Source organism: Cydia splendana, chromosome 9 (genome assembly GCF_910591565.1).
Source record: "Cydia splendana chromosome 9, ilCydSple1.2, whole genome shotgun sequence".
Taxonomy (NCBI): domain Eukaryota; kingdom Metazoa; phylum Arthropoda; class Insecta; order Lepidoptera; family Tortricidae; genus Cydia; species Cydia splendana.
In genome coordinates this window covers 17,410,446-17,435,789 of record NC_085968.1, presented here as the reverse complement: position 1 = coordinate 17,435,789, position 25,344 = coordinate 17,410,446, and the positions used below count along the sequence as shown (strand labels likewise).

The 25,344-nt window shown below is 37.3% G+C and overlaps 2 protein-coding genes across 3 annotated transcripts; both read right to left on the bottom strand.

Annotated features, from left to right (window-relative positions):
* Window positions 1-124: 124 nt before the first annotated feature.
* LOC134793728 (endocuticle structural glycoprotein ABD-4-like) lies at window positions 125-18,041 on the bottom strand. 2 transcript variants are annotated; one of them, XM_063765383.1, is made up of 5 exons: window positions 17,941-18,041; window positions 16,927-17,081; window positions 16,358-16,430; window positions 14,661-14,750; window positions 125-224 (listed from the first exon to the last, which is right to left on the bottom strand). In XM_063765383.1, the coding sequence occupies exons 1-5, from the start codon at window positions 17,950-17,952 to the stop codon at window positions 126-128; spliced, it is 429 nt and encodes a 142-aa protein (XP_063621453.1). In that variant the 5' UTR covers window positions 17,953-18,041; the 3' UTR covers window position 125. The 2 variants fall into 2 exon arrangements, with proteins under 2 accessions (XP_063621453.1, XP_063621452.1); XM_063765382.1 differs by lacking the exon at window positions 125-224 and adding an exon at window positions 13,595-13,700.
* A 3,890-nt stretch (window positions 18,042-21,931) lies between these two features.
* On the bottom strand, window positions 21,932-22,738 carry LOC134793730 (larval cuticle protein LCP-17-like). Its single transcript, XM_063765384.1, has 2 exons — window positions 22,714-22,738; window positions 21,932-22,373 (listed from the first exon to the last, which is right to left on the bottom strand). The coding sequence occupies exons 1-2, from the start codon at window positions 22,723-22,725 to the stop codon at window positions 22,008-22,010; spliced, it is 378 nt and encodes a 125-aa protein (XP_063621454.1). The 5' UTR covers window positions 22,726-22,738; the 3' UTR covers window positions 21,932-22,007.
* Between the last annotated feature and the right edge of the window lie 2,606 nt (window positions 22,739-25,344).

Genomic DNA, 25,344 nt, shown 5'->3' with positions numbered 1-25,344 from the left:
TTGGCGCAACGTCGGCGCAACTGCTCAGCGACGCAATCTTCCATAGCGCTGACTAGACGCCGACGCTCAAAAGACGCTAGTGCGGGGTGGCCCTTACGGTCGTCAGACTTAAGTACGTCGTGTTCTTAAAGCCTCTTCTCAACAGGGGGAGGGTGGGCCGCGATGTACGCAAGGGCGCGAGCGATGGCTTCCGGAACCGGCGGGGGTGTGGGGATATGAGCACCCTGAAAATAAAACATGTATATTATACAAGGTAATGTTAATTAAAATTGGAACTGATGACAACACGATGACAATTAAACTGAAAAGTTCGGTAGCTAACCCATTATCCCATATTTTTAAGACTATCGAAGTAGAGGATCATGGAGGCCTATTTTATTTTAATTTTATTACTCCGTGAGTGAAGGTTATCATAAAAATTTTAACAGGCTTTTTTATACCTATTTGGATTTTAATGGGTCAAAAACTTTAAAGCGTGAGTTAGCTTTATGCGCCTTTGGTGACATTATAAAAAAATGCATTTTAAAACTAACGTTCTTGTTGGACTCTTACAGGTATATTCAAGTCTATTAATTATGAAAATCTGTATGATGAATTCCTTAGTATAGTAGGTATAACCTCGAGCGGGCAACCATTTTCATTGGAAATATTTTTTACTAAGCAGTATTCGGACCGTGGGTCGCTAGAAGATAATGTACCCCAAAACGTTATATTGTCCGCAGGAAAGACACCCGTTTTTGGGAACAGAGTGCCTACCGTGAACCACGTTTGACGTGTTGCCTCTCTGTCGCACTTTAGCTAGTTTGTTAGTGCGCGACACCTTGCACTTTGTGACTATGCGCTGAAACTTGGCACAGTTGATTCTTAGCTGGTCATGAGCAGATACAGACCGGGAGACCTCGAGAGCCACGTCTCATTTAGTGGGGGGGAGGGGGGAAGTTCGACGCCGCCGCGCTTCACTTGGAGCAACATTTCTCTAAAACTGTACCTATTAGGGCATGTGATATATCATTTTCGGATAAATTAAGGATGAGGAATTTTTTTTTGGAACCAAAACAATGCACTTTCTAACAAAAAAAAACATAAAGTAGAAACGACAAAAAAACGTATCTTGGATTTTTTCATAATTACCAATTTTTTTTTAAGTGTAGTAGGAATCTGAAAACAAAAAATATAGTTGTAAAGCTACACTTATTACGTTTAAGAAAATATATAGTTTCTTATACAAAACTGTTGTTACATGGGAGATAAAAAATAATATTAAGCGTGGGCCAGAGTGATCTCAATACAAAATATTATTAATGTGGGAAAGTTACTTATAATTTGTTCTACAATCGTTTATTTTTTTAGTTTTTCGTAAATAACTCGTAAACGGTAGCCCACAGCAAAAAAATATCTTTTACGTAATATTTAAATAGGGGACCTTAGAATTTATTTTCTCTCTTTAATATCGTTTTTAATATTGATCCTAGCGAAAAAGTTTGAATGACCTTTTTTGTAGGAAATTTTATGTAAATTATTCATGTACTAAAAAATTTTTTGCTATTGGCCATCATTTACGAGTTATTTACGAATGATTAAAAAAGGGGACCTAAGTATTTATTTTCTCCCTTCAATATTTTTTTCAATATTGATGGTAGCGAAAAACAGTAGTACTTATTTTATAAGAAATCTGAAACAGATTATTTACGTAACAGATAATTTTTTGCTGTGGGCTACCGTTTACGAGTTATTTACGAAAAACAAGAAAAATAAACGATTGTAGAACAAATTATAAGTAACTTTCCCACATTCATAATATTTTGTATTGAGATCACTCTGACCCACGCTTAATATTATTTTTTATCTCCCATTTATCAACAGTTTTGTATATTAAACTATATATTTTCTTAAACGTAATAAGTGTAGCTTTACGACTGTATTTTTTGTTTTCAGATTCCTGCTACACTTAAAAAAAATTGGTAATTATGAAAAAATCAAAAATAGGTTTTTTAGTCTTTTTTAGTTTATGCTTTTTTTTGTTAGAAAGTGCATTGTTTTTGTTCCAAAACTAGATTCCTCATCCTTAATTTATCCGAAAATGGTATATCACATGCCCTAATAGGTACAGTTTTAGAGAAATGTTGCTCCAAGTGAAGCGCGGCGCGCCGAGGGTTCCGTACTTTTTAGTATTTGTAAGTAGTAAGTATTATTCACTAACTCACAAATAAAAAATTAATAAAATAGCGATATGATCGATTTTTTGCCGCTACTGTATACATGGACTAAGCGATATATCATCTCTCTTATAGTTGAAGGAACCTTTGACACATGAGACATGCTGACACATGAATACTGTATCAAAGGTTGCTTGATGAAAAAAGGAAATATAGGTACTTACCTTTACCTTGTAACTAATGAAAAACAAGGTTTAAAGAACATTAATAAAAACAAATAAATATGGCACTGTGATTTTATTTACATAGTACATTTGCGCTTATTTCCATAACATCGTATAATATGTTTAGGTACTATACCTATCACACAGAGTCTGCGGTTGATCCATCCGCGCGGATTTCATCTTGTCTGACACAGCCCTAAATACAACGGACCTTGCTACGGAACCACGAATACAAATTATAATTAGAGAGTAAAGGGGTCCACTGATTAACACATTTTTTTTTTTTTAAAGCATTCTAGTACAGTTAGCATCAATAGTAGCGTTAGAAACCATGCGCCAAAAATATCTTCCACCCTCGATGACTTTTCCAAATAGAGATATTCTGGAGAGTAGGTACGCATCCAAAGGTATCTGCAACAGTTTAATTTTATTGTTCTATATAATTAAACACAGTATCTCTTTTTGTTAAGCTATCAGGGAATAGATATTTATGACACATATACCGATACGATACGTCTGATGCTGACTGATGTACGATACCATTACACCGGGTGTGGCCTGTAACACGAGCAAAGAATTAAAACATAGATTGTACTCTTCAAACGGTGACACTTTTGTTCAACAACTTTTAAAAATTATGAAGTATTTAGACTCCCTATTTTTCATACAAAATAAATATTATCTTCAATGGACGCCATCGCCAAGCCATATCATTGTGATTGACGTTGCTTGTCACGCCTTAAACATAACAAAATTCGCAATACATTGCGTCTTAGAATAAACTTTTAAGTGTATTAAAAATCAAACCACAAGTTATTTTTAAAAGTTGCTGAACAAATGTTGGTCAGTATGAGGAGTACAGCCTACAGTTTAATTTTTTGCTCATGTTACAGGCCACACCCGGTATAGTACGACAAGAAATTGTAGAAAATTATTGAGGGCGCCACTTCCTACGTAACTATCACATTTTTGACGTAAAATGCTTAAACATGGCAACAAGTTAGTATGTTTTTTTTTAGTTCGTTTTTATTTAATTTCTACTATTTCATGTTGCACTTTAATAACTCCGCGCGGTAACCGACCGTTTTGCGTCCGTGCGGATTCTGCCGTGTCTGAAAGGGGTCTTGAGTCCGTTACATCGTGTAGGGTGAGCCAGGCGGAGGGTGAGCCAGAACAGCAGTCACTTTATTAGGATCTTGCGGGGCAATATATTGGTGCGTGGGAGGGGGATCCTGAAAGTAAGACAATTATATGTATAAAGGTGAAATTTTAACCATACTGGTTTTACGTCATACTGAACAACTTTTATTATGAGACCAATGCCCATATAGCGAAAATAAATTTGGCTGTCAGGCCTATTCGGATTTCGAGATAATCACAAGATCTTGAAACGATTTAGAGATCAACTAGATCTACATTAGATATCGACTAGATGTGACTTGGATATCTAAGTCATAACTTGTCGAAATCGTTCAAGAGGACCTCCAGAATCGCGGAAATGTCAAATTTGACATATCTATCTTACAAATATCTTTAAATTATCCGTATCGTAACTTGTTGAAGTCTAGTAGAAATCTAATTCATTTTCCGAATCGAGCTGTGTTTCATACATGATTTCTATGGGACAGCTGAAATTTTTCACGCGATAAGTTGTTCAGTGTGACCTAAATATAAAGTCACTACGCAGAGGAAATATATGAAGGAGGAGGTGTTTGTATGGTGTTTGTATGTAAACACATATTTATTATGTTACATACATACACTGACTTTTAGGAGGTATTTTGTCTCCCATTCTCTTCAACGCTTACGGGGAATATATCATGCGGCGTACCCTTGAAGGCTGGGAGGGCGATGTCTCTATCGGTGGAATCAAAATCACCAATTTGCGCTACGCTGATGACACCACAATTGTAGCAACTGATGAAACTGAGATGAAGGCACTGCTGGAACGTTTGGAGCGCGTGAGCGGAGAACTTGGCCTATCGATCAACAAGTCAAAAACCAAAGTCATGGTAATAGACAGAACAAAGCAGCTAGAGCACAGTGGGACACTCGATCTTCAATACAGTACAGTTCAATACAGTTGACAGCTTTGCATACCTGGGCTCTACCGTACGAGTATGTAATGATGGGTCGTGCTGCGAAGCGGGTGTACGAAAACGGATTGGTATGGCAAAAATCGCAATGACTCGACTAAACAGGATTTGGTTAGACCGATCAATCTCCAAAAAAAACCAAGATTGGACTGGTGAAGACTTTGGTGTTCTCGATCTTCACTTACGGCGCGGAAACTTGGAAAAAGGCCGACAGAGCTCGCATTGATGCATTTGAGATGTGGTGCTGGAGGCGAATGCTTCGAGTGCCATGGACAGCCCACCGCACAAATGTGTCCATCCTACAAAAAGTCACTGGGAAGAAGGGAGTTACTGTCAGGCTGTCAACCATCTGTCTTCGTAGAATTTTTGAATTCTTTGGACACATAGCCAGAAAGAAAAATGACAACCTGGAAATGCTTTTGGTAACTGGGAAAGTCCAAGGAAGGCGACCACGTGGAAGAAGCCCAATGCGATGGACAGATCAGATCCGCGAAGGCACTAAATCTAAAATCCACGATGCACTGCACACTGCTGAAGATCGCAACAAGTGGAAGGAGTTAGTCCACAAAATAATTCGTGGAGGCCACGACCCTCAGCAATGAGGAATACGACACAAGGAGGAGGAGGACCTAATGAAGGTATCAAAATGATTTTGAGCTTGCTGGGAATTCATTCCTCAAAACGCTTTTTTTTTATCTAATTTGATTAGCCTACTGAGCTGAGCCAGTGAAGTAAGTAGTGGGTACATAGTAACTAAGTAAGGCTCACTGTAGGGTATCCGGATTCGTCACCGACGTGTTGTACTTTGATGGGGGTTCCGTCCGGCGACAAGTACGAGTGCTGTCCTTGGACGGCCTGTAGCAGATAATTATATTTTAATTAAGTTTATATGTATGTAATATTAAATACATAAAAATGTTCATATATTATGCCCTGTGTGTTCAACATTTACAGGAATCAGGTGGCATAGCCAACATGACAACCGTACATCGAAAAACGCCAAACGAATAGAAAAATGTTTCGGGATCTTAGAGCATTTAATAACTGGAGTCACCTCAAAAGTTTGCACAATTGTGCAAACTTTTGTATGGACTAATATATCTATTTGTACGTTACGTAGAAATCATGTAGAAATAGCAATACATTTGACGTACTCCCCCGCAAAAATCGGCAGACTGTTTTGTACAGAAAATGACAGCCATGACGTCTCCAGTTACTAAATGCTCTAAGGTCGGGATACTCGGGATGACAGATACTACGAAAAGTCAAATGACTATTTCTATTTATTATTTAAGTTTTAACTGGCATTACCTCTTAACGATTGACATTTTCGCTAGGCCCCCAGAAGCGGTATCATGGTCGCATTTACATCACCTGTCATGCCATGCGTCACTTTCGCACTTACATATTTGTTAGAACGTGACAGGCATGGTGACAAAAGATAAAGAGCCGACCATTTTAGACCTACAGAACAGAAACAGAAACATCCACTATTTGAACTACGAGTACTACATAAACAATAATACAACGAATAAGTAAGTAATGACAAACATACAATAACTTAACTGCCACTATGTGTTCTTTTAAAATACGCATCTATGCGAAGTGTAATAGTAAGCTTAGCACAGGAGCGCCGCGACAGTAACCCACCCGCGAGAGCTTACCCATCTTTTTCTAAGTGTATTAATTAAAGAAGGATGGGTAGTCTATTTCGCGGCACTCCTGGGCTAAGTCTAGAAGTAATTATTTTGTCGAAAGACTCAAAAGCTTCAAAATAATAATTGTAACTAATTACTGGTAATCCCCGGAGAGCACGGTGTTTGCCGATGGTACTGGGTACATTACCCGGTAAAGCTTCTATCAGTCCTACCAGACCAATGAACGCGGCGATTACCTTAAATGAATAGCACTAGATTAGCACAGATTAGCAGCGCATATAAGAATCAATCTATCAATAATCATTTATTTTGAACAAAAGTCCATTTGTGTTAGTAACATACGAATACTTAAAACTAGGGTTAGTATACAAACATAACATTAAAACAGATTTTTACATAATGGGGCATGTAGCTGGCCCAGTGGCGGCGGGTCAAGCATATCCATAGGCAAGCCGGGATAATTTGACTTACATATTTCCTTTACAACTCTGCTCAAACGTTCAAAAACAGGCAAGCCGGTGGGAATCGGCTTTTATGGACGCGCCGCGCCGCCACTGGTAGCTGCACCCAGTGCTTTAACCATGGTGAGTCCCACCGGTCGGCCAACGTGCACAGGATGGTATTGGTATAAGAAAATGAAATGATTCAATGCATTATTTGATACCGCTCAACTGTAATACGCTTCGAGCAACACGGAAGGGAGTCGGGATTCGCACTATTTCCCCTCTGCCGAGGTACAAGATCAACTATGCATGCACACAACTATAGTCTGTATCTTTAGGTATTTAAATAAAAGTAAACAAAATCTACCCTCAAATGGCTTGTTGAGCCAGTTGAGGGTAGATGAAAACATTACATGATCAAATAGTGTAGGTTAAAGTCAGGTCGTTCAGTGACAGATCCAGGTGGTTTTGTATTTGGTTGGTTAATCAATAAATGTTATAACTACCCGAAAATGTGAGAAGTGTGACTGTGTGCACGTTACCCCCCGCAAAAAATGGCAGAACAATTTTTACGGTAAGTAAGATATAACTTGGGCTCCTCCCTTCCGACGTGTCGGAAGCTGGCGTTGCTCGAAGGTAATATGCCTTCAGTGTGTAACATACTAACTTTAATATAACATTAATTATCGTATGGTATGAAATCGTATTACCGTACGTATGTAAGTACACAATTTCCACACCTAAACAATTTTATGCCTCTTAATGGTTGAGAAACAGGAACAAAATAATCCTGATTGAAACTGAGCTAGACCTTGAAATAGGAAACACCAGGTAGTCTTCAAGGTTTGGAAAGTTTAAAAAAATGCTAGTGATTCTGAGTGGGAGGAATCCAAAAATGTTAAAATTTGCGAGAAACAGGTTCTCGAGAGTTATAAATAAACTCTCCGACTGTAGGTATATAGTATAATGGGCCCAAACGGGAGGAGTGGAACTAGGGCTTGCAATTCGAATATTCGAATATTCGAATATGTCGAATATTCGACCTGTTTTGATATTCGAATATTCGGCCGCTCAGGTTTCGAATATTCGAATATTTTTTATTACTAGGTAAAATCTATTTTCATCCGTTATAGTTACAGTGAATGAGGAACCGTAGGTACCCAAATGCGAAGGAAATAATGTTTTTACTGTATTGCTCTCAATAGGCTTCGTGAATACAGTTAAACCTAAGAACTTAACTCAATTTCAAAAGGAAACGAAATCAAAAAGTATGTTTTATTACGGTGCGGCTAATGCTTTTTCTAGGTACAAGTAACTTTACGTAAGTTTTAAGATAAAGGATCATTTTGTTTATTGAGTAAAAGCGAACCTTAAGCGAATATTCGAAGTCTAAACCTTATACCCTTTATCGCAATTCACAAATTTGATCATACCAAACCTACTGAACTAGGTAATCTAACCATGCACCTTTAGCTAACGAATAATCCACCCCGTAGTCAGCCAACTTTTTCCCTTAAATATTCCAATACCAATTATATAACTTATTATATAACAGCCGACCATTAGGAATCAAAACTAAACTTGCCAAGACTAATAAAGTCAATAAAGATTCAAAATACAATGGAATTAAAGGCCATTTTACAGGCTTCTTAACGACAAGAAGTTAATTTAAATAAGAAAATGATTAGTGATTACGTACTAAAATGTTTTCTCTCTTACATACGTGTTTGGATGGTTAAAGTTATATTAATTCACGCAACGACGCATTTATAATAAAAAGTTTTATCAAGAAATATTGAAAATGTCTAATTTTTGCGTTTTAGGTACTTACTTGCTTTTATAAACGTGGGTATTTCAGAGTAGGATGATAAAATCTAGTCAATAAGTGGATTTCTGCAAAATATCATTAATTTTAGCAATATGTGAAAAAAGCTTTTGAATAAAACGATAATAAACCGATTTTTCGTTCCTTTTCTTATTTTTTTTAAATATTCGAATAATTATTCGAATATTCGAATATCTCGTCAGTAAAAGTCGAATATTCGAATACCTGGAAGTTTCGAATATTTGCAAGCCCTAAGTGGAACCTATAATAGACCTATTTTTTTGTATAATGAAAACTTTGGGGGAGACATAGTCTAATAAAACATGGTCTTCCATTCCCAGAGTGACACGAGCCTACGTCACAACAACATGGCCGCTATATATAGCGCTATCGCATATTATCATATAGCGCTGTCGCATGATGACGTAGGCCCGTGTCAGTTAGGTGACCTAGAAAAGACGGGAATGGAGTACCAGGCGGAGTATATTATTATACCATAGGGGGAGAGGCATGTACCCAGCCGCGTGATGTATACAGTATAAACTATTATACAGGCTATAATGATGATGACGATACACGCGGTCGGTGTGTGATGACATGCATTACTTGAATGTTTTAAAAATGCTACAAATGGTATCGTCGCGGACGGTCTTGAACGTAAAATGACTAGTGTAATATTTTGCCTGTATCCCTTTTAGTGTACATCGCGAACGGCTAGAACGCAAAATGACCACTTTTTTATATCACTAGGGTAGGTTAGGTTCGTTAGTTATCTTCAAATGGCCGAAGGCCAAACAGCACAGAATAGGAGCCCCGCGACAGCGGGGCTCCGTCGACATCGCTAACGTAAAGATAAAACGAGTAGGCATTTTGCGTTCTGGACCGTTCGCGATGTAGAGTAAAAGTAATATAGGCAAAATATTACACTAGTCATTTTGCGTTATAGACCATCCGCGAATAACCCCGACAAATAAATTAATTTACTTACTGTAAATAAATGTTTTAATTATTTACTTACATAAACTTTCATATTGCTGAGATATCTGCCTTTGAATAGATATCCAAATCAATAGGTACAGGATCATCCGAATCTTGGCCTTTTATATTACCTAGAAAAAAGGTAAAAAATAATCTAACCTGTTTACTGTTTAGCTCAGCTGACCTTTTAGACCTCTAAGGTGCTAATTGGGTACCTACACCCTCGCTTTCCGTAGATTTAATGGAATATTTCCATCAAGGAAAAAACATGCTGCAAAATAGAAATTACCGTTCAAAACAAGGAGGTTTTATTGTCAACTTTGGGAACCAGTGATACAGAAGTTAAAGCCAAGGGATCTATCTTCGGATGTGTGCGTGGATATTGTGAGTGTTGCGTGTCGGACTATTGACAATAATTAAGATTAAGTGGGTGGTTTGAAAATGTGATGTCTACCCCAAACTTTTTAATACACTTTTCCTCTGGTAGTTGCACAAATCTCTGTTTTGACATTTTGCTGGGAGATCAGGTTAGCTGCAACAACGACCAGTGAAACCTGCTGTGTCGAAACGTCGGTAAATAAGGGTAATAAAATAAATTCGTGGTAGACCCGTCTACAAATGTGAGTTAATATGTGTTTCCAAACGCGAATTTTTTTAAATATTATAAGGAGGTTTTATTTCGGTCACTTAAAATGTTTGTTTTTTATGTAAGTTCCCCGATTTCTCGAACACCTATATGGCTGGGCCGCGTAGCCGGTGTAGCGAATAAAAACACACTCGCACCAATAATGCTAATAATACGAATAAAATTAGGTAAGGCTTCAATGGTGAGGACCCGTATAAATAATATGCTCGCAGTAGAGCGTCAAACCATTAGAGTACAGCTTGTTTACTTTTGTATACTTTTGGCCGGGAGTGTACTTTTGGTGCTATGTAGGTCACTTGATAAGTTTTGAGATACAGAAAAACTATTCAAGATATTAGCACTATATATTTTTCATTTTTTCAAAAAATACTCTCTATCATTCTCTATTCCATTCGTCTAAACCAACTTTGAAAACATTTTTGCCAGTCTTGATCCGATAGGGCAGAAATCGCAACTTCATCAGTATGATAGAGCAAAGAGACAACAGACAACAGAGCTTCCTCACTCCAATATGTTGATGTAGGATGATATTAACGCTCCCCGAACTAACCCCTAGGATCTTTTCCATGTCCGTATATGTAATTCGTGGGCGTTTCTCAGAGATGACCTTCGGTGCCTGACTTCGGTGCCAAATTTTTTTTTTAACTTATTTGATATGCGACTTTGTTTCCTAAAATCTAGCCTTAGAATAAAAAATATTGGTAGTGGAGGCCTCCATTAGAACCTTATAGTTTTTAAGATATTTGAGATTGAAAAAACACCGAAATCATGTGCAGGCACTGAAATCAATTGGCGTCACCGAATTCAATAATGCATACACAAAAATCACATTTCAATTTTATATCTCAATCATATTACATTTTAATCATATTTTTATTCTTATTTGATTATAAGCGATGTAATAAGGCTAATGATCTCGAAAGCTTACATAAATTTAATAGATATAGACCCAAGATTTTAAAATAACCTAATTACGGCTTGTAAAACAACATCTCTAGAAGATATCCCACACTATTTGACTGTCCTCTCATATAATAGGGTGGTGGGCGATGTATGGTCCTGGAACGAGTTTCAGACATGTCGACCACAAATTCGCACATTAGTGCCATAAAGGAGAAGATGTTTGTTTCACACAATCCGACCGCACACGCATCAAAAAGAAACTTATGTTACCTACACTCGATAAACAAGAAACTTTTGAGTGGTGTTCAATGCTAAAAAAATATTTAATGCACTTATAAAGCAATGTGATGCAATACGGAAAACAAGTATTTTTGAATAACAGAGTTTTAAAGCGTGAACTCCATCAATTTAAAACTATTTGAAGTGGTCGACTAATGCTTGAAGATCTAATAACCTGTTAATTATTTGAGGGTGCTGGAGATCTCCAGCATTCTGAAACACTTGAGCTAATTTGTAACTCCTATATTTAGACATAAAGACGTAAGACATTGAGGATTGTTAAAACATTTGCTATGTTCAATTTGTGTCTATGGCTATCCTTTAGAAATATCGATCAGTAAGGTACGCTCAGTGCCTTTGAAGCGATCTCGACATTAGAAGGCCACTTTATTTTTAATCCCTTGTTCTGAACATCCCGTCCCTTGGGTGCACCTTGCATAATACTTACATACACAAGTTATTGTAAACGAAGTGGGATCTGCATTCATTTAACATGTCTGACACGTTTAAAGTTATCGAGGTGTAGGGCCTCAGGTGATACAGAGGACAATTAACATAATTTACTTCATTGGTTTGAAGAGAACATCAAGACAGAGAAAGAAACATTGGGTCTACAAGTTTCAACACACGTCTGGTTTAAAAAAACTACTCATAGTAAACTAGTGATTTTTTATACCTATTATGACTTAATTTACTTACAAACATAATTTTACGTTTATACAACGTATCTTGCACTTTTAAGGTGTGATAAATTAGTACAACAAGCTAGTTTACAAAGCAGGATTTGAATTCAGTGATCACTTTTTTGATATCGGTGGTCAAAAAATCCACCGAATCCAAGGAAATCAACACCAGTGATGTCAAAATTAATCGCTTTTTAGCAATTGCAGAAATAGCATGAGTGATACAGAGGAGATGTAATAATGATGGATTTACGTACTTTCAAGGATTTCTTAAGCACTGGCATAACGATAAATGCACTGAAACTTTCGGAGTAAATTGCACCACCGATCTCAAAAAAACATAGAACCAAACCCACCGAAGGACGGTGAAACCTTAAAAAAATCACTTTAATATACTGTGACTGTACCTCTACTCTATTCAACGGTTAAGGCACAACTAAAGCATACTATGTTTGAGACACTGAGTTCCTGGTTTACAACTTTGAAGGAGTACCGACATGTTTTGCAAATTACACCGAAATCAGGCACTAGCCCGGGACACATCGTAAATTTGGTTTTATTCAATGAGTTGAGCAAACACATTATTGTGATATAAAGAATATGATAAGTTAACTAATACCTTATGCGTGAATACCCATAATAACTGCGATCTAATGCCCCATCTTGAGTAATAATTTTTTGTTTCATAAAATCTGGGTGCGGGACACTCCCACCGAACATCATTTTTGGCATTTGAATTTTTTTTCTTGTATTATATAAATAATAAATAAATAATTTGATAGTGTCCCAGACGGAACATAGGCTGAAGATCATGCCTAAATTAATTCAGATTTATTGAACAGTAAATTCAATCATTTATTGCCCCGGACACGTAAAAATGGCCCTCCTGAGAAATGCCCTCGTGGGTCTTCCCGGACCAACATTTCAATAGTAGACACGTTTTCTGCAGTTACTGGTGTTTGCGGGCGACCGCTCCTTTGGTCATCTTCGAGGTTAGTTTTACCCCCTTTAAATTCACTAAACCATCTAAAAACTGTTGCTCGGGATGGAACAGAGTCCCCTAATGCTGATTGTAATCGTTGTAAACTTAGTTGTTCAGTTAAACCAAATTTAAAAACAAAAAAATATGCACGCAAATGTTCCCGGTTCAGTTCCATCGTTTCAAAGAAAAACCGCGGGAATTATCAAAGTAAAATGACTGCAACACGATTATTTTTTTAATTTAGCTATATTGCCACTTGTGTTCTATTTTTGATTAAATTTGCTTTTTATAGACTTAGAGTACAGGTGCGGTTAATTTTTAATTTTCAAGCATCTCAAAACTTATCGAGTGACCTACGTGAAGGAGAAAATTCTATCTATATTTTCTTGTATCTGGTTTAAGTAAAGCAGGATAAAAAATACAATACATATGGCACTGTGATTTTATTTACATTGTACATTTGCTCTTATTTCCATAACATTGTGTTACTCTCTAATTTATATTTGTACTCATTGTTCCGTAGCACGGTTCGTTGTATTTAGGGACACCCGACACTCTAGCGTCTCCCGAGCATCGGCGTCTAGTCAACTCTATGGCTGCTGCTCGGCGCAACGTTGGCGCAACTGCTCAGCGACGCCATTTTCCATAGCGCTGACTAGACGCCGACGCTCAAAAGACGCTAGTGCGGGGTGGCCCTTACGGTCGTCAGACTTAAGTACGTCGTGTTCTTAAAGCCTCTTCTCAACAGGGGGAGGGTGGGCCGCGATGTACGCAATGGCGCGAGCGATGGCCTCCGGAACCGGCGGTGGTGTGGGGATATGAGCACCCTGAAAATAAAACAGGTATTTTATACAAGTCATGTTAATTAAAAATGGAACTGATGACAACACGATGACAATTAAACTGAAAAGTTCGGTAGATAACCCATTATCCCTTATTTTTGAGAGTATCGAAGTGAAGGATCATGGAGGCCTATTTTATTTTAATTTTACTACTCGGTGAGTGAAGGTTATCTTTAAAATTTTAACAGGCTTTTTTTATTCTAATTTGGAATTTAATGGGTCAAAAATTTTAAAGCGTGAGTTAGCTTTATGCGCCTTTGGTGACTTTATAAACAAATGTTTTTTAAAACTAACGTTCTTGTTGGACTCTTACGGGCATATTCAAGTCTATTAATTATGAAAATCTGTATGATGAATACCGTAGTATAGTAGGTAAACCTCTAGCGGGCAACCGTTTTCATTGGAAATAATTTTTACTCTTATTAGGATCATGGGACGCTAGAAGATAATGTACCCCAAAACGTTATATTGTTAAACGTTATAGAAAACACGCCCATTTTCGGGAACAGTAAACGGGTACCACTAGTTTGACACTGACATTGATATATTCGCTAGCGTGTGCGTAACTTACTCGCATATTAGTGCGAACGAGATGTATAAAAATAAGTTACGCAGACTTTAGCGAATATGTCACTGTGACACTGCTAACATATGGGCTTGGAAATGGAGTTGAAAGGTTTTTAACCTCCTGAGACCCAGAAGCAATTGTTTTGTTTTTGAAATTCGAACCCTTTTAGTTACACAATAAAAGTTCAAAATAGATTTTGGAATATGTACAAAAAATTGTACGCAGGGACTTAGGAGGTTAAGACTTCAACGCGGCCAAAGCCGCAGGACTTAATATACAAAATCAGTCCGGGAACCGGGAAATCCCGGTTATCGCCGTACAAATTCAGCCCCATGGTCCCGGGAGCATTTTCTAGTAAAAATGATTCAAAGGCTCACAGTAGGATGGAATCCGGATTCATCGGACTCGTAGTTTACTTGGATGGGGGTTCCGTCAGGCGCCGTGTACTGGTACTGTCCTTGGATGACCTGCAGCAGACATAAAATGTTTTTTAAAATATAAAAGTATTTAGCATGGCGGCCCATTCTTAGTTAGGTTTAAGTTTAAGTGAAGGGTACACGGAAAGAACATGTTCAGTCACTATAGTAACATTTTGAGTAATCACGTTTTTAGTTTGGAACAATGTCAAAATGTATGTTAACACATGCGGTGCGGCAGCGCAAAACCCAAACTTACTGCCAGTGCTATACGAGTCATATACTTCCCGTATTGAGAAAGCCAAATTTGCGGCACGACCTACATTTTCCCGTACCATGTACTACCTTACCACTTTAAAGGTCCCTACAGACCTGGAATGTTATCGATTTGAACTAAAAGTCATTCTAATCAATAGACTATATCCTTGTGTATATACAGCTGCCGTCGCCCGCGGATCTGTATAAAATTACGAAAGATATAGGCATTTTTCAAGACCCTTAATTTTACGGGAATATACTTCCCTTGCCGCACAGGCCGTATATAACACTAGTGATGGGATACTAAAGAATCGATAACGACTTTTAAATCGACAAAATATTTATTATCGTGATCGTGTCTGTACGTGTTCAAAACAAATATTATTCATCCTCATATAATTATAAAAAAGGATCGGACTTGTAGAGTAGGTAATTTTAATTTTTAACAAGCAGAAACGTCTGCGAACGATGCTATTAAGCTTAGAATAAATTTAAAAGTGAAAAAATTACTGTCTTTAGAGTAAATTACTGTGTTTAGAGTAGGTAACTTTTGATATAGATGTCATAGTCTTGAATTCTCGCATTAATGAAATGTCGTATCGACGCGGAAACGTGAACAACGTGCAGCACTATGACCAATCTGAGCGCTGCGTACCCGCCTTTCGGTGCGGTACGGGGTGATGGAGTACGGACAAATAGTACCCGTGCCGCGCTAAAGAAAAAAAATACCTTTCAGTGCGTTACGCAAAAATACTTCCCGTACATTTTTTCTTTTGAAATAGAATATACTTGAAGTAAGAATATCGGGAGTATAGTCATCTTTTTCTTACTCACACGAGAACATAGAAAAACCACCGCCGCACCGGGGGTAAGACAAGCGCAGATAGCTGCCGCACCGGCGGAAAGTCAAATACGGCCAAATGCTTCCCGTAACGCAGCGAATGTGTTAATTCCGTGACTAGGCATTTTAAATAATAAAAAAAAGTTGTGTTAAATATATTATACGGTGGTAACAAAACATTTAAGTAATAGTTCACTAAATGCTCTACATTTTGAGATGACAATCACATTTTCCGAAAAAAGTGACATGTTCTTTCCGTCTACCCTTTAAGTATTTTTGATATAAGAATCCTGTTGTTATTATTTTCTGTTAGTATTTATAAACAAAGTTAAAGTTAAATAATAATGTATCATAATTATTATCAAACAAAAATTACCTAAATTATTCCTGACCGGTACATAGCCTAACCGTCATTCATAAAACTTTACAAGCCTTCATTAGTTTAATTGATGTTTGACAAATTTTTCTTTTAAATACATAAGTCAAAATGACAGAAAACAAAAGATTAATAGCTAATTGAGGCAGTGCTTGACAGTTAAAATAGCAGTAGTTTACTTACCAAAGATTCGCCTTCAGGTCCTTTCTTCAGGGATCCAGTAGCTTGCGCGGAAATTCCATTGTCGGTCTCGTATCTGTTGATATTTTATTGTCAGTCAGTTATTATAATCCAGTAATATTGAAACTTATATATTTTGACCATGGATGTAAGTAAAAAGAGGTAGATATGGTACCAGGCGCACGATCGTGAGCCATCAAATATAGGTTCCGGAACCTATATTTAGTTAGTCGTATGGGTGCCGCCAACCTGTCAAGTTGTCAAAATCGTTGGATCAAATTTTAGTTTTGTCAACTATGAACGTCACACGTCTACATAAATAAAAGGTCATTGATTTTGACTTAATTAATAGAACTGCCGCATGCATCCGGATAGGTGGGCTAGTATAGCCTCCAAGTGGATGCCGCAAAATAAGCGCGGAAGTGGCAGGCCCAGACGGAGATGTCGGTACGACTTAGACACCTTCATTAATAAAAGGCCGAAAAAGCTTTGCCCAGCAGTGAGACACTATAACAGGCTATTTAAAAAAATAGAACTGTGCTTTTTTCTATTAATTTTCCAGGTCTACTTACAAATATTGGAAACCGTCAAGTTTGATTTCTGATTGTGAGCGCAGCACGGTGGCAGATTGGTCGTTGGCAGCAACGCCGACGGCGCGGCTTGTACGCCGGAATTTTGGGGACACAGCTCCTATCAGTCCCAGCATCCCAATGCACACGGCAAGTACCTGAAATTAATCGTTATTGAAAGTGAAAGTCATTATTATTCAATATAGGCATGTTACAATGCACTTGCGAATGTCACAAACTACTACCGGTTATTGGGAATATCTACTCCAGTCCAGATTGCTTAGCATAGATAATTTGCGTTGTCGTCTTCATACTTGAAGTCGCGCTTGACATTATAGAGTCGCGCGACAACGCAAGTCATGCTAACTGGTCAGGACCCCATTTTATGAATCTACAGGTTACGAGTTAACAATAAACCCTCAACATTGATGCGTGTAAATATCAAGTAATCTAACGTTTAAACAATTTTGTATGGGCGATGATGTTCAGTTCCTACATTCCTTATAACAAAAATAAACATCAGTTTATTTATTTTTTTAATTTTCTGTGACAAAAAATCTAGCAAGGCAAAAGAAGTAACAAACGTCCCCCATCACTGCCATTGTGGTGCCATGGTGGACAGACAGGTACATCATGGGCTTTCCTACGGCAAAAGCGCCGGACGCATACCAAGAGACGCTAGCATCAACGATGTCATCCGAAGGGCCTTTGTCAGCGTCAAAGTTCCGGCCATACTCGAGCCCGTCGGTCTGGTATGACGTTGGTGCCTTGGAAGATGGGACGGCCTCTAGTCTGGGAGTCCACAATGCGTTGACACCCTTGCGCCGTCCCACCTTCCGGGCACCAGCAGAGATGCTGGTCATGCCGCGTCCATGCCAGAAGACCTCAAATGCCGTAAATATGCCACCCTTGGCAGTAGTTATATTTTTGAGGCGTTTGGGGTCGAAACCCTGGGGCCGTGGGGTATGGTAATAACTGTATTCAAGGCAAAAGATCATTAGATAATATTATACTCACTAAAACTTTCATGTTGCTGAGATCTGCTTTTGAATAGATATCCAAATAAACAGGTAAAGGACCATCAGAATGATGGCCTTATATATTAGACAAAAGGCATAAAAAACGGCTGCATATGTGAGATTTAAATGCATATAACCTGTTGAGCTGAGATGACCTTTTAGATAGAAATAGCAACCATTTATTCGTGGCAAACATGGTACATGCAAAAAGTAAATGAAAAATAGGTAAAAAGTAGAAAAAGCACAACACAATTAGTAGATGATACGGTCCCGGTTCAGTATGGTGCTAGCCTGGCTGGGCTAACGCTGGATATTCTACTCGTACCTATCTGATTTGCCGTTGATTAAACTTCAAAAATTAAATTAAATTCGATCAACATAACTACCAAACAACACACCAGTTAAACAAACTTTGTCATCGGATGAAACCCAAAATCGAATACAAATAAACGCTATAAAATATTTATTTTTGAAATTCATCATTTGAAAGTAAATTTAAACATAGCTGTTTAAATTGACTTTAAATTAACACGAGAAAATAGCTCAAAATTTGTTAAAATTACTTTGCCTCTCTTGTAGATAAATACATCACAACTAATTAACTAAGTATACAATTTTCTCATCAGTTTTTGGCGAGATCCTTTACGAACTGGCCGCGTAGCCAACATGCCAATCACTTACGTTTCGTAGCGATCGAAACGCAACTGTCACACTGCCGTATTCGAACTTCAAGATATTCACAAGAGACGACACGTACTAGATCCATTCTAGATACGTTATAGTTTAGATATCAACTAGTTCTCTTTTGAAGCGCAATTCGGGCAACCAATGTCACTTTTACGTTAGATAGAGTAAGATATCTATTAGATGTGAATTGGATCTCTAAGTCATATCCTGTGGAAATCGTTCAAGTGTATCTCCAGAATCGCGCAAATGTCAAATTTGACAGGTTAGAACTTAAACATATCGTTATCGTATCTTGGTGATGTCTAAAAGATATCTAATAGATGTCTATTTCAAAATCAGATCGGGCCCATAGTCGCACGAATATGGAAGAGTGATAGAGGGACACAAAGCGTTTCGTTGTCGTAGCGATAGCGATTGTCACCTTGGCTAGGCCGCCTGGTTTGGTGAAAAAGTTTTCTTTTATCTTACTTACACGGCCCGCTCCCTAATTCGTCAGAATCTTTGTATATCTATGCTTTTTCCGTGTACTTACGTTCAAAAATATTATTTCTGTGGCAATTCGTACCTAGTCACACTGACAATAAATGTAAGTACTTAAATGTGTTATACCATTTCAGAATCAGTATTAAATAAACTATTCATTTAGTCGTAATAGCTAGTATTAAATAAGAAAGAAAAGTTCGAATATCTCGAAAACAATAAAAGTTTGACTAGATTTATAAGTCCATTTACGGGACCAGCCTAAGGTGCCCTGTCGGTGGTTAGAAGGTTATCCATTAATTACTGGACACCCAGTACCTATACAAACTATTTACAGGTAGTAATGCGCTATAATCACGACTATAATAAGCTCCTCGCTCCAAGGCTCCTCGTTAAGTTATCCAAATTTTCGATATTAAACTTTTTTTTTTATCTTATTTATTTTCTAAGCCATACATCTTATGATTAAGTCGGCTTCGATATTGAACTTTCGTGAGACATATTTTAAACTGTTTAGACGACCACGGTTTCACTCACTTGAATTCAACAACTTGAAACAATACATGTCGCCAATAGCGACTAAAAATATTCAGGAGAGTGAAACCGTTGTCGTCTAAACAGTTTATCCAAATTTTATTTATTTTATTACATAATTGCAAAAAACTATAACGAAATTATCTATGTGGAACAAACAGGATCTAAGCCCGATTCTGATTTAAGAATTAGTTACGGTTTTGATTTCATTTCGATATGACATTGAAGATGGCTCAGGCTCACAATCACAAAGACGATCGTCAAGGTCGTATCAAAACTAGTTCAAAACCATAACCAATTTGTAAAATTGTAATCAACCTCCTAGTCCGTCATGAATGTATCGCCAGTGGGGAAACACTCCTGACTTCGGGCAAACTCGGCTCCGTTCGGCTCAGCATTGCTCCGAGCAATTATTAGGGTTGACACAACTTGACGTCCCTTTGCGTGCACGACCACAGATAAGATAATTTCTTGAATTTTGACAACCCTAAATAGTCGAAAGGGATAGTGCCATAAGTTAGAAAGGGATATCATGGTTCGACCCTGAATTGCTGTCAAACTTCGGTTTTGTAGGAAGTGCCCTTTCTGTACGGTAGGACTATTACTTATTCTGTGGTATCGCTATCGTAACATTCTATAAAACAAGCTTATTAGTGGCAATATCAATAAATAGCAGAGGCTCCCGAGACGCGACCTCCACGGAACTAGTTCCAAAGTAAATGTCAACGGCTATTATTACACGGACAGGTCAGCGGGGTCAGACGGTTCACTGTGGTCACAATAACACGTAATCTCACAAACCTACATTCTTTAGATAATTATGTTATTAGCAGCCTTGCCTTTTTAACGGCTTTTTGAAAGAATAAATTAAATAATTTGTGTTTTGGAAAGATATACATAGTAAGCAAATGACACTGAATTAATGAATAATATTTATTTCAGGACAAGTCCCATATTATCTTAAATTGAGTACTTATATGCTATTATTTTTGTTTGGCTTACTTTATCTTTAGTTTTTAGACATTCTTATTAATTAGGAGATTTTTTTAAGGAACACTTTTGATGCAGTTTTTTGTCGTGCTCCTGATTCAATGTATGCTAGTGGTCAAAATTGTTACCAAATTAATTCAGATGAAAATGAATAAATATAAATGAAGAAAAGTAAATCAAGTAATAAAATTTTTATCTAACCCTTTTAAATATTACGAAACGCTTAAAGCGCCATCTGACGACGTAAACACGAATGTTTATGATCATCGCGCAACATACAAGTTAAATCACTATTGATACCGGCGTTGCAAAACACTGCAGTACTAATAGATGTCGCTTATAAATAAGAAAATATAGAAATCGATAAAAGTGAACTATCACCTTTTTGTGTTAGTTGGACGTATTGGGAAACTCGAAACGTAGAGTTTAAAAAAATCATAAACTACAGTTAGACCAAGATTATTCTGCAACGATTTTGACAGCGCAGACTGTGTAAGTGTTATTTATACGTCATAATTTCATAGAAGTTTGCTATCAAAATCGCAAAATATTTTGGTCTAACTCTAAACCACCTTTGTACTAGACATATTTTAGAAAAGACAATTTAAGGAGTTATGACTTTGTGGAATGTTAGTTATCTGAAACGAAAATAAAAGAAACAACATTTCCAAATTTTCTTGCATTTTCAAGTATGTATTAAAAGTATAAAAATATCTTTGTACAATTAAATTTTACTAACTAAACACCAACATCAGATCCATTAGGCAATGGAATATAGCACTGTTGGCTTTAGATACCTTATGACGAAACAGGCAATCTGAAGAAACTATGTTACAGGAAGTCCATTGTAAGATTGACGAAATATAAAGTGAGACGATCTCTCGAACAAGTTTGAACAAGATCGACTCACTTTATATGTCGCTAACTTTAACTATCAGCCGTATTCGAACAATGAGATACGTCAAATACTAGATATTGAAACGATATGGATCGGATATGTCAGTGACAAACAAGTGTCAAAATTGACGTTTCTTCAAACAAAAACGTCACTTTTGACACTTGTTTGACACTGACATATCCAATCCATATCGTTTCAATATCTAGTATTTGATGTATCTCATTGTTCGAATATGGCTGTATATCTGAAAGGACAAATCGCTTAAACATATCTGAAACAGTTCTATTTACAGGATCATTAACGTATCAGATATTTTTAAGCTCTTCACCATCCGTTTAGATTTCAGTCGCCTAGCACATTTTGTAGCAGGTAAACCTTGAATTTCTCAATCCACCTCATTCCTGACGGCTTCGTCATAAGATACCTTAATATTGTTCTTTTTAAGGGCTTTGGTAACAACTAATCACAGTTCTCAATTAGTTTTGAGGCTGAGGGGGAGCGGTGGCGAGATAGGCTAGGGCGCGTTGGATAGCCTCAGGGACTGGTGGCGGGGTGGGCAGGTGAGCGCCTTGGGGCTGGAAGCCATTCTCGTTAGCGATGTACGAAAGTTGCACGGGGACTCCATCGATGCTAGTGTAGGAGGACTGTCCCTGCACTTCAAGAGCAGGCTCTTCGGCGCCAATGTTCTTAAGAGCACCGCGTTCATTGGCCGCGATGCCGTTGGAAGTCTCGAATTCCCACTGATACGAACCATCAGGGTTGATCTGACTGTCCTGCTTAAGGATTTGAGCGGCTTGGTCCTGAGGAGCTGCCACGGCCACCGCTACAAGGGCGAAAAGAACCTGGAATATAGAAAGGTTTCCAATTAATTGTTGTCGATGGAGAAGATAATAGATTAGAACATAATTGAATATGCTACTAAAATCTAAATTAATAGGATAGAGTCAGACCATGCTAACTCTGCATGGAATTTGCAATATAAAAGTGTGACAAATTTCGATGAAAATATGACGTTAATGATGACACCACTTCGCTTTATTCTAACTATTCAAGTCGGTACAAAGTTAGATTAGACGGACTAGACTCTTGACAGATGTTTTAGAAAGTTTTTAAAAATATTTTAACTCGTTTCCAAGCGAATTTCAAATCGATTCGCATATTTGCACAATCACTGACACTTACAATAGATTTCATGTTTGTGTTGGGTGGGTGACTGGGTGAAGGCACTAGACAATGATGATCTAACTCTACTTCATCGGTATATATAGTGGTCTGGGCGATGCGCCTTCCACCGCAGGCGGTATTGCACCACCGGAGTTCAATCGGCGATACATTATCATAAGGCTGAAGCCAATCATGTATGAGCCTGTGTGTTCTCAGCATCTTAGCCTTAATTTGTAACGGCTAGAGCTTATCTTTAAAAAACTTTAATAACATTTTAATCAGGTTAGCCTCAGAATAGAAAGGACAGGAAGCGAAGCCCTGGTTCTAAAGGACTCCGGTAGGGGAGGGGGGTAACCCCGGTTAAAACCCTCGAAGGGCAAAGCCAAGATAAAAAACAAGCTGTATGTCCAATTTTATTAACTCGGAAGGTAACTAATGAACTTCAAGGTTCAACCATAGGACCAAACAGAGATACTCGTACATTATAGTACATATTGCATAAGGTACAAAATCACACATCATTTCTGGTTCGACGCACACTTGACGGTATTTTTTGCATTGCAATTAATCCGCATAAGATTATATACCTAATGACTATATGTTAACAAATCATAATTATGGGATTAAATATTTCATTCGCTGTTTACATTTAAAGGCAATAGAAACGTCGTTAAGAGATTATCAATAAAGAATCAATTTTATTACAGTTGTGAATTGCAGATTATAATAGGTAAATAGGTATTTCTAATACCTATTAAAGTTAAATTTTTGTGGTGTGCGCTGCAGATGGGCTGCGTAATTCTTTCACTTCAGCAATGGTCAGCTATATGGTAAACTCGGCACCATACGAGTAACTAAACTAAAGAGCAATAATAAGGGGTCGCTTTCTTTGGAAATTTCCGAACGAAGTAACTCGTCAAGTTCAAGGTACCTATTTGCTAAATGACATTGATATAAATGATATGTTATATTTATTGTACTAATTTAACTCGATTTGCATTAGGTATTCATTTCATATTCATTTTATTCGGGTTTCCATGAGAAATGTTGCGTCAAATATTATTTTATACATTGTTATATTCGAGTGAAAATATAAGTGGCATTAAGCGGGCCATTTTTAGGGTTCCGTACCCAAAGGGTAAAAACGGGACCGTATTACTAAGACTCCGCTGTCCATCTGTCCGTCCGTCTGACTGTCTGTCACCAGGTTGTATCTCATGAACCGTGATAGCTAGACAGTTGAAATTTTCACAGATGATTTAGTTCTGTTGCCGTTATAACAACAAATACCTACTAGAAACAAAATGAAATAAATATTTAAGTGAGGCTCCCATACAACAAACGTGATTTAACACTTTAAACTCTCGCGTTTTGTACACATATTTAATTACACAAACGGGTCTACCGCGATATAATTTCATTATTTTTACCTTTAATTCCCACTGACTTAATATTAGAAATAGACACACAGAGCGGAACAAAAACGTCAACAAAACGTGGGTCAGAATGACACAAGCGCCAAATTTGCATTGATGATAAAAACGCTTACGTAAATTTTGAGTCAAGATAAATGTTTTGTTCGGAAAAGAACTTACTGTCGTAAGCATTAAGTGTCAAATTTATAAACATTAGTACCAACACTGTTAAAACTTTAAGTCCGATGGCACTAAACGTAACGTCACCATTGTATTTACGTCAAACGAGAATAATGAACGAATGGAGGCCCTTTGGTTCATTTTAATAGGTATTACTGTACAGAAAAACCAAAGTAATAAATGAAACAAATTTAATTTGATCGGAAGTTCAAATAAAATTAATTCATTGTAACAACCCGTGTAAGTTATCATAAAACAAATTTATTTTTAATAAGTAGTATACGTGTTTAAATACTATTTTCCTTGAAATAAATTCAACTTATTAAATAACTGTATATTTTAGATCTACATAATACTCTTCGCACTTTCGTTCTTTGCATATAGTGCACGGGGACATTTAGGTCGCTACTGGTACTGATTGGTTATGGTCTTTATCAAAAAAATCCTGTGGTTGTCACTGTGTTCAGACAGTTTTAGCATTTACAGTTAGTCGATGTAAGCCCTTATTGGTCGTGTATATGGGGCTATTCATAAATTACGTCATCTATTTTTGACCCCCCCCCCCGCCCTAAAATCATCCAAAAATCATGCTTCGAATGACCCTGTTTCCTCCTACGTCATGCTAGCATCATTCGATGTGCAGACCCCCGCCCCCCCCCCCCTAATTTTGAAATGACGTAATTTATGAATAGCCCCTATGTCGGAAACAGGGAAATGGGCCGAACACACAAGTGCCGTTTTGCCTTGTTTAAAACTGCATCACCCCTATCTCTTGCTATAATAGCAGTCCTCTGCACGTCGCATAGGTTTTCTTGGAAATCTCGAATTTAAACATAATATTATATCTTATTCTTATATTATTATTATTATTTTATTTTTTTGTAAATGTAATATGGGTCCTGGAACCTGAAATAAATGATTTTTAGTTTTATTTTTATTTATTTATCTTACGAATTCCATATAAAAATAAAAAAGTATTGACCTCACATCGACTCATTAGATTTTTGTTCCTTCACGTCCCTTCTTTGGTACTAACAAAATAATTTATTCAAAA

Coding starts and splice junctions, on each gene's coding strand:
- LOC134793728 (XM_063765383.1), bottom strand. Junction 16,431..16,926: donor CTTGACGGTTTCCAATATTT/GTAAGTAGACCT, acceptor AAATATCAACAG/ATACGAGACCGACAATGGAA. Junction 14,751..16,357: donor GACCTGAAGGCGAATCTTTG/GTAAGTAAACTA, acceptor TGTCTGCTGCAG/GTCATCCAAGGACAGTACCA.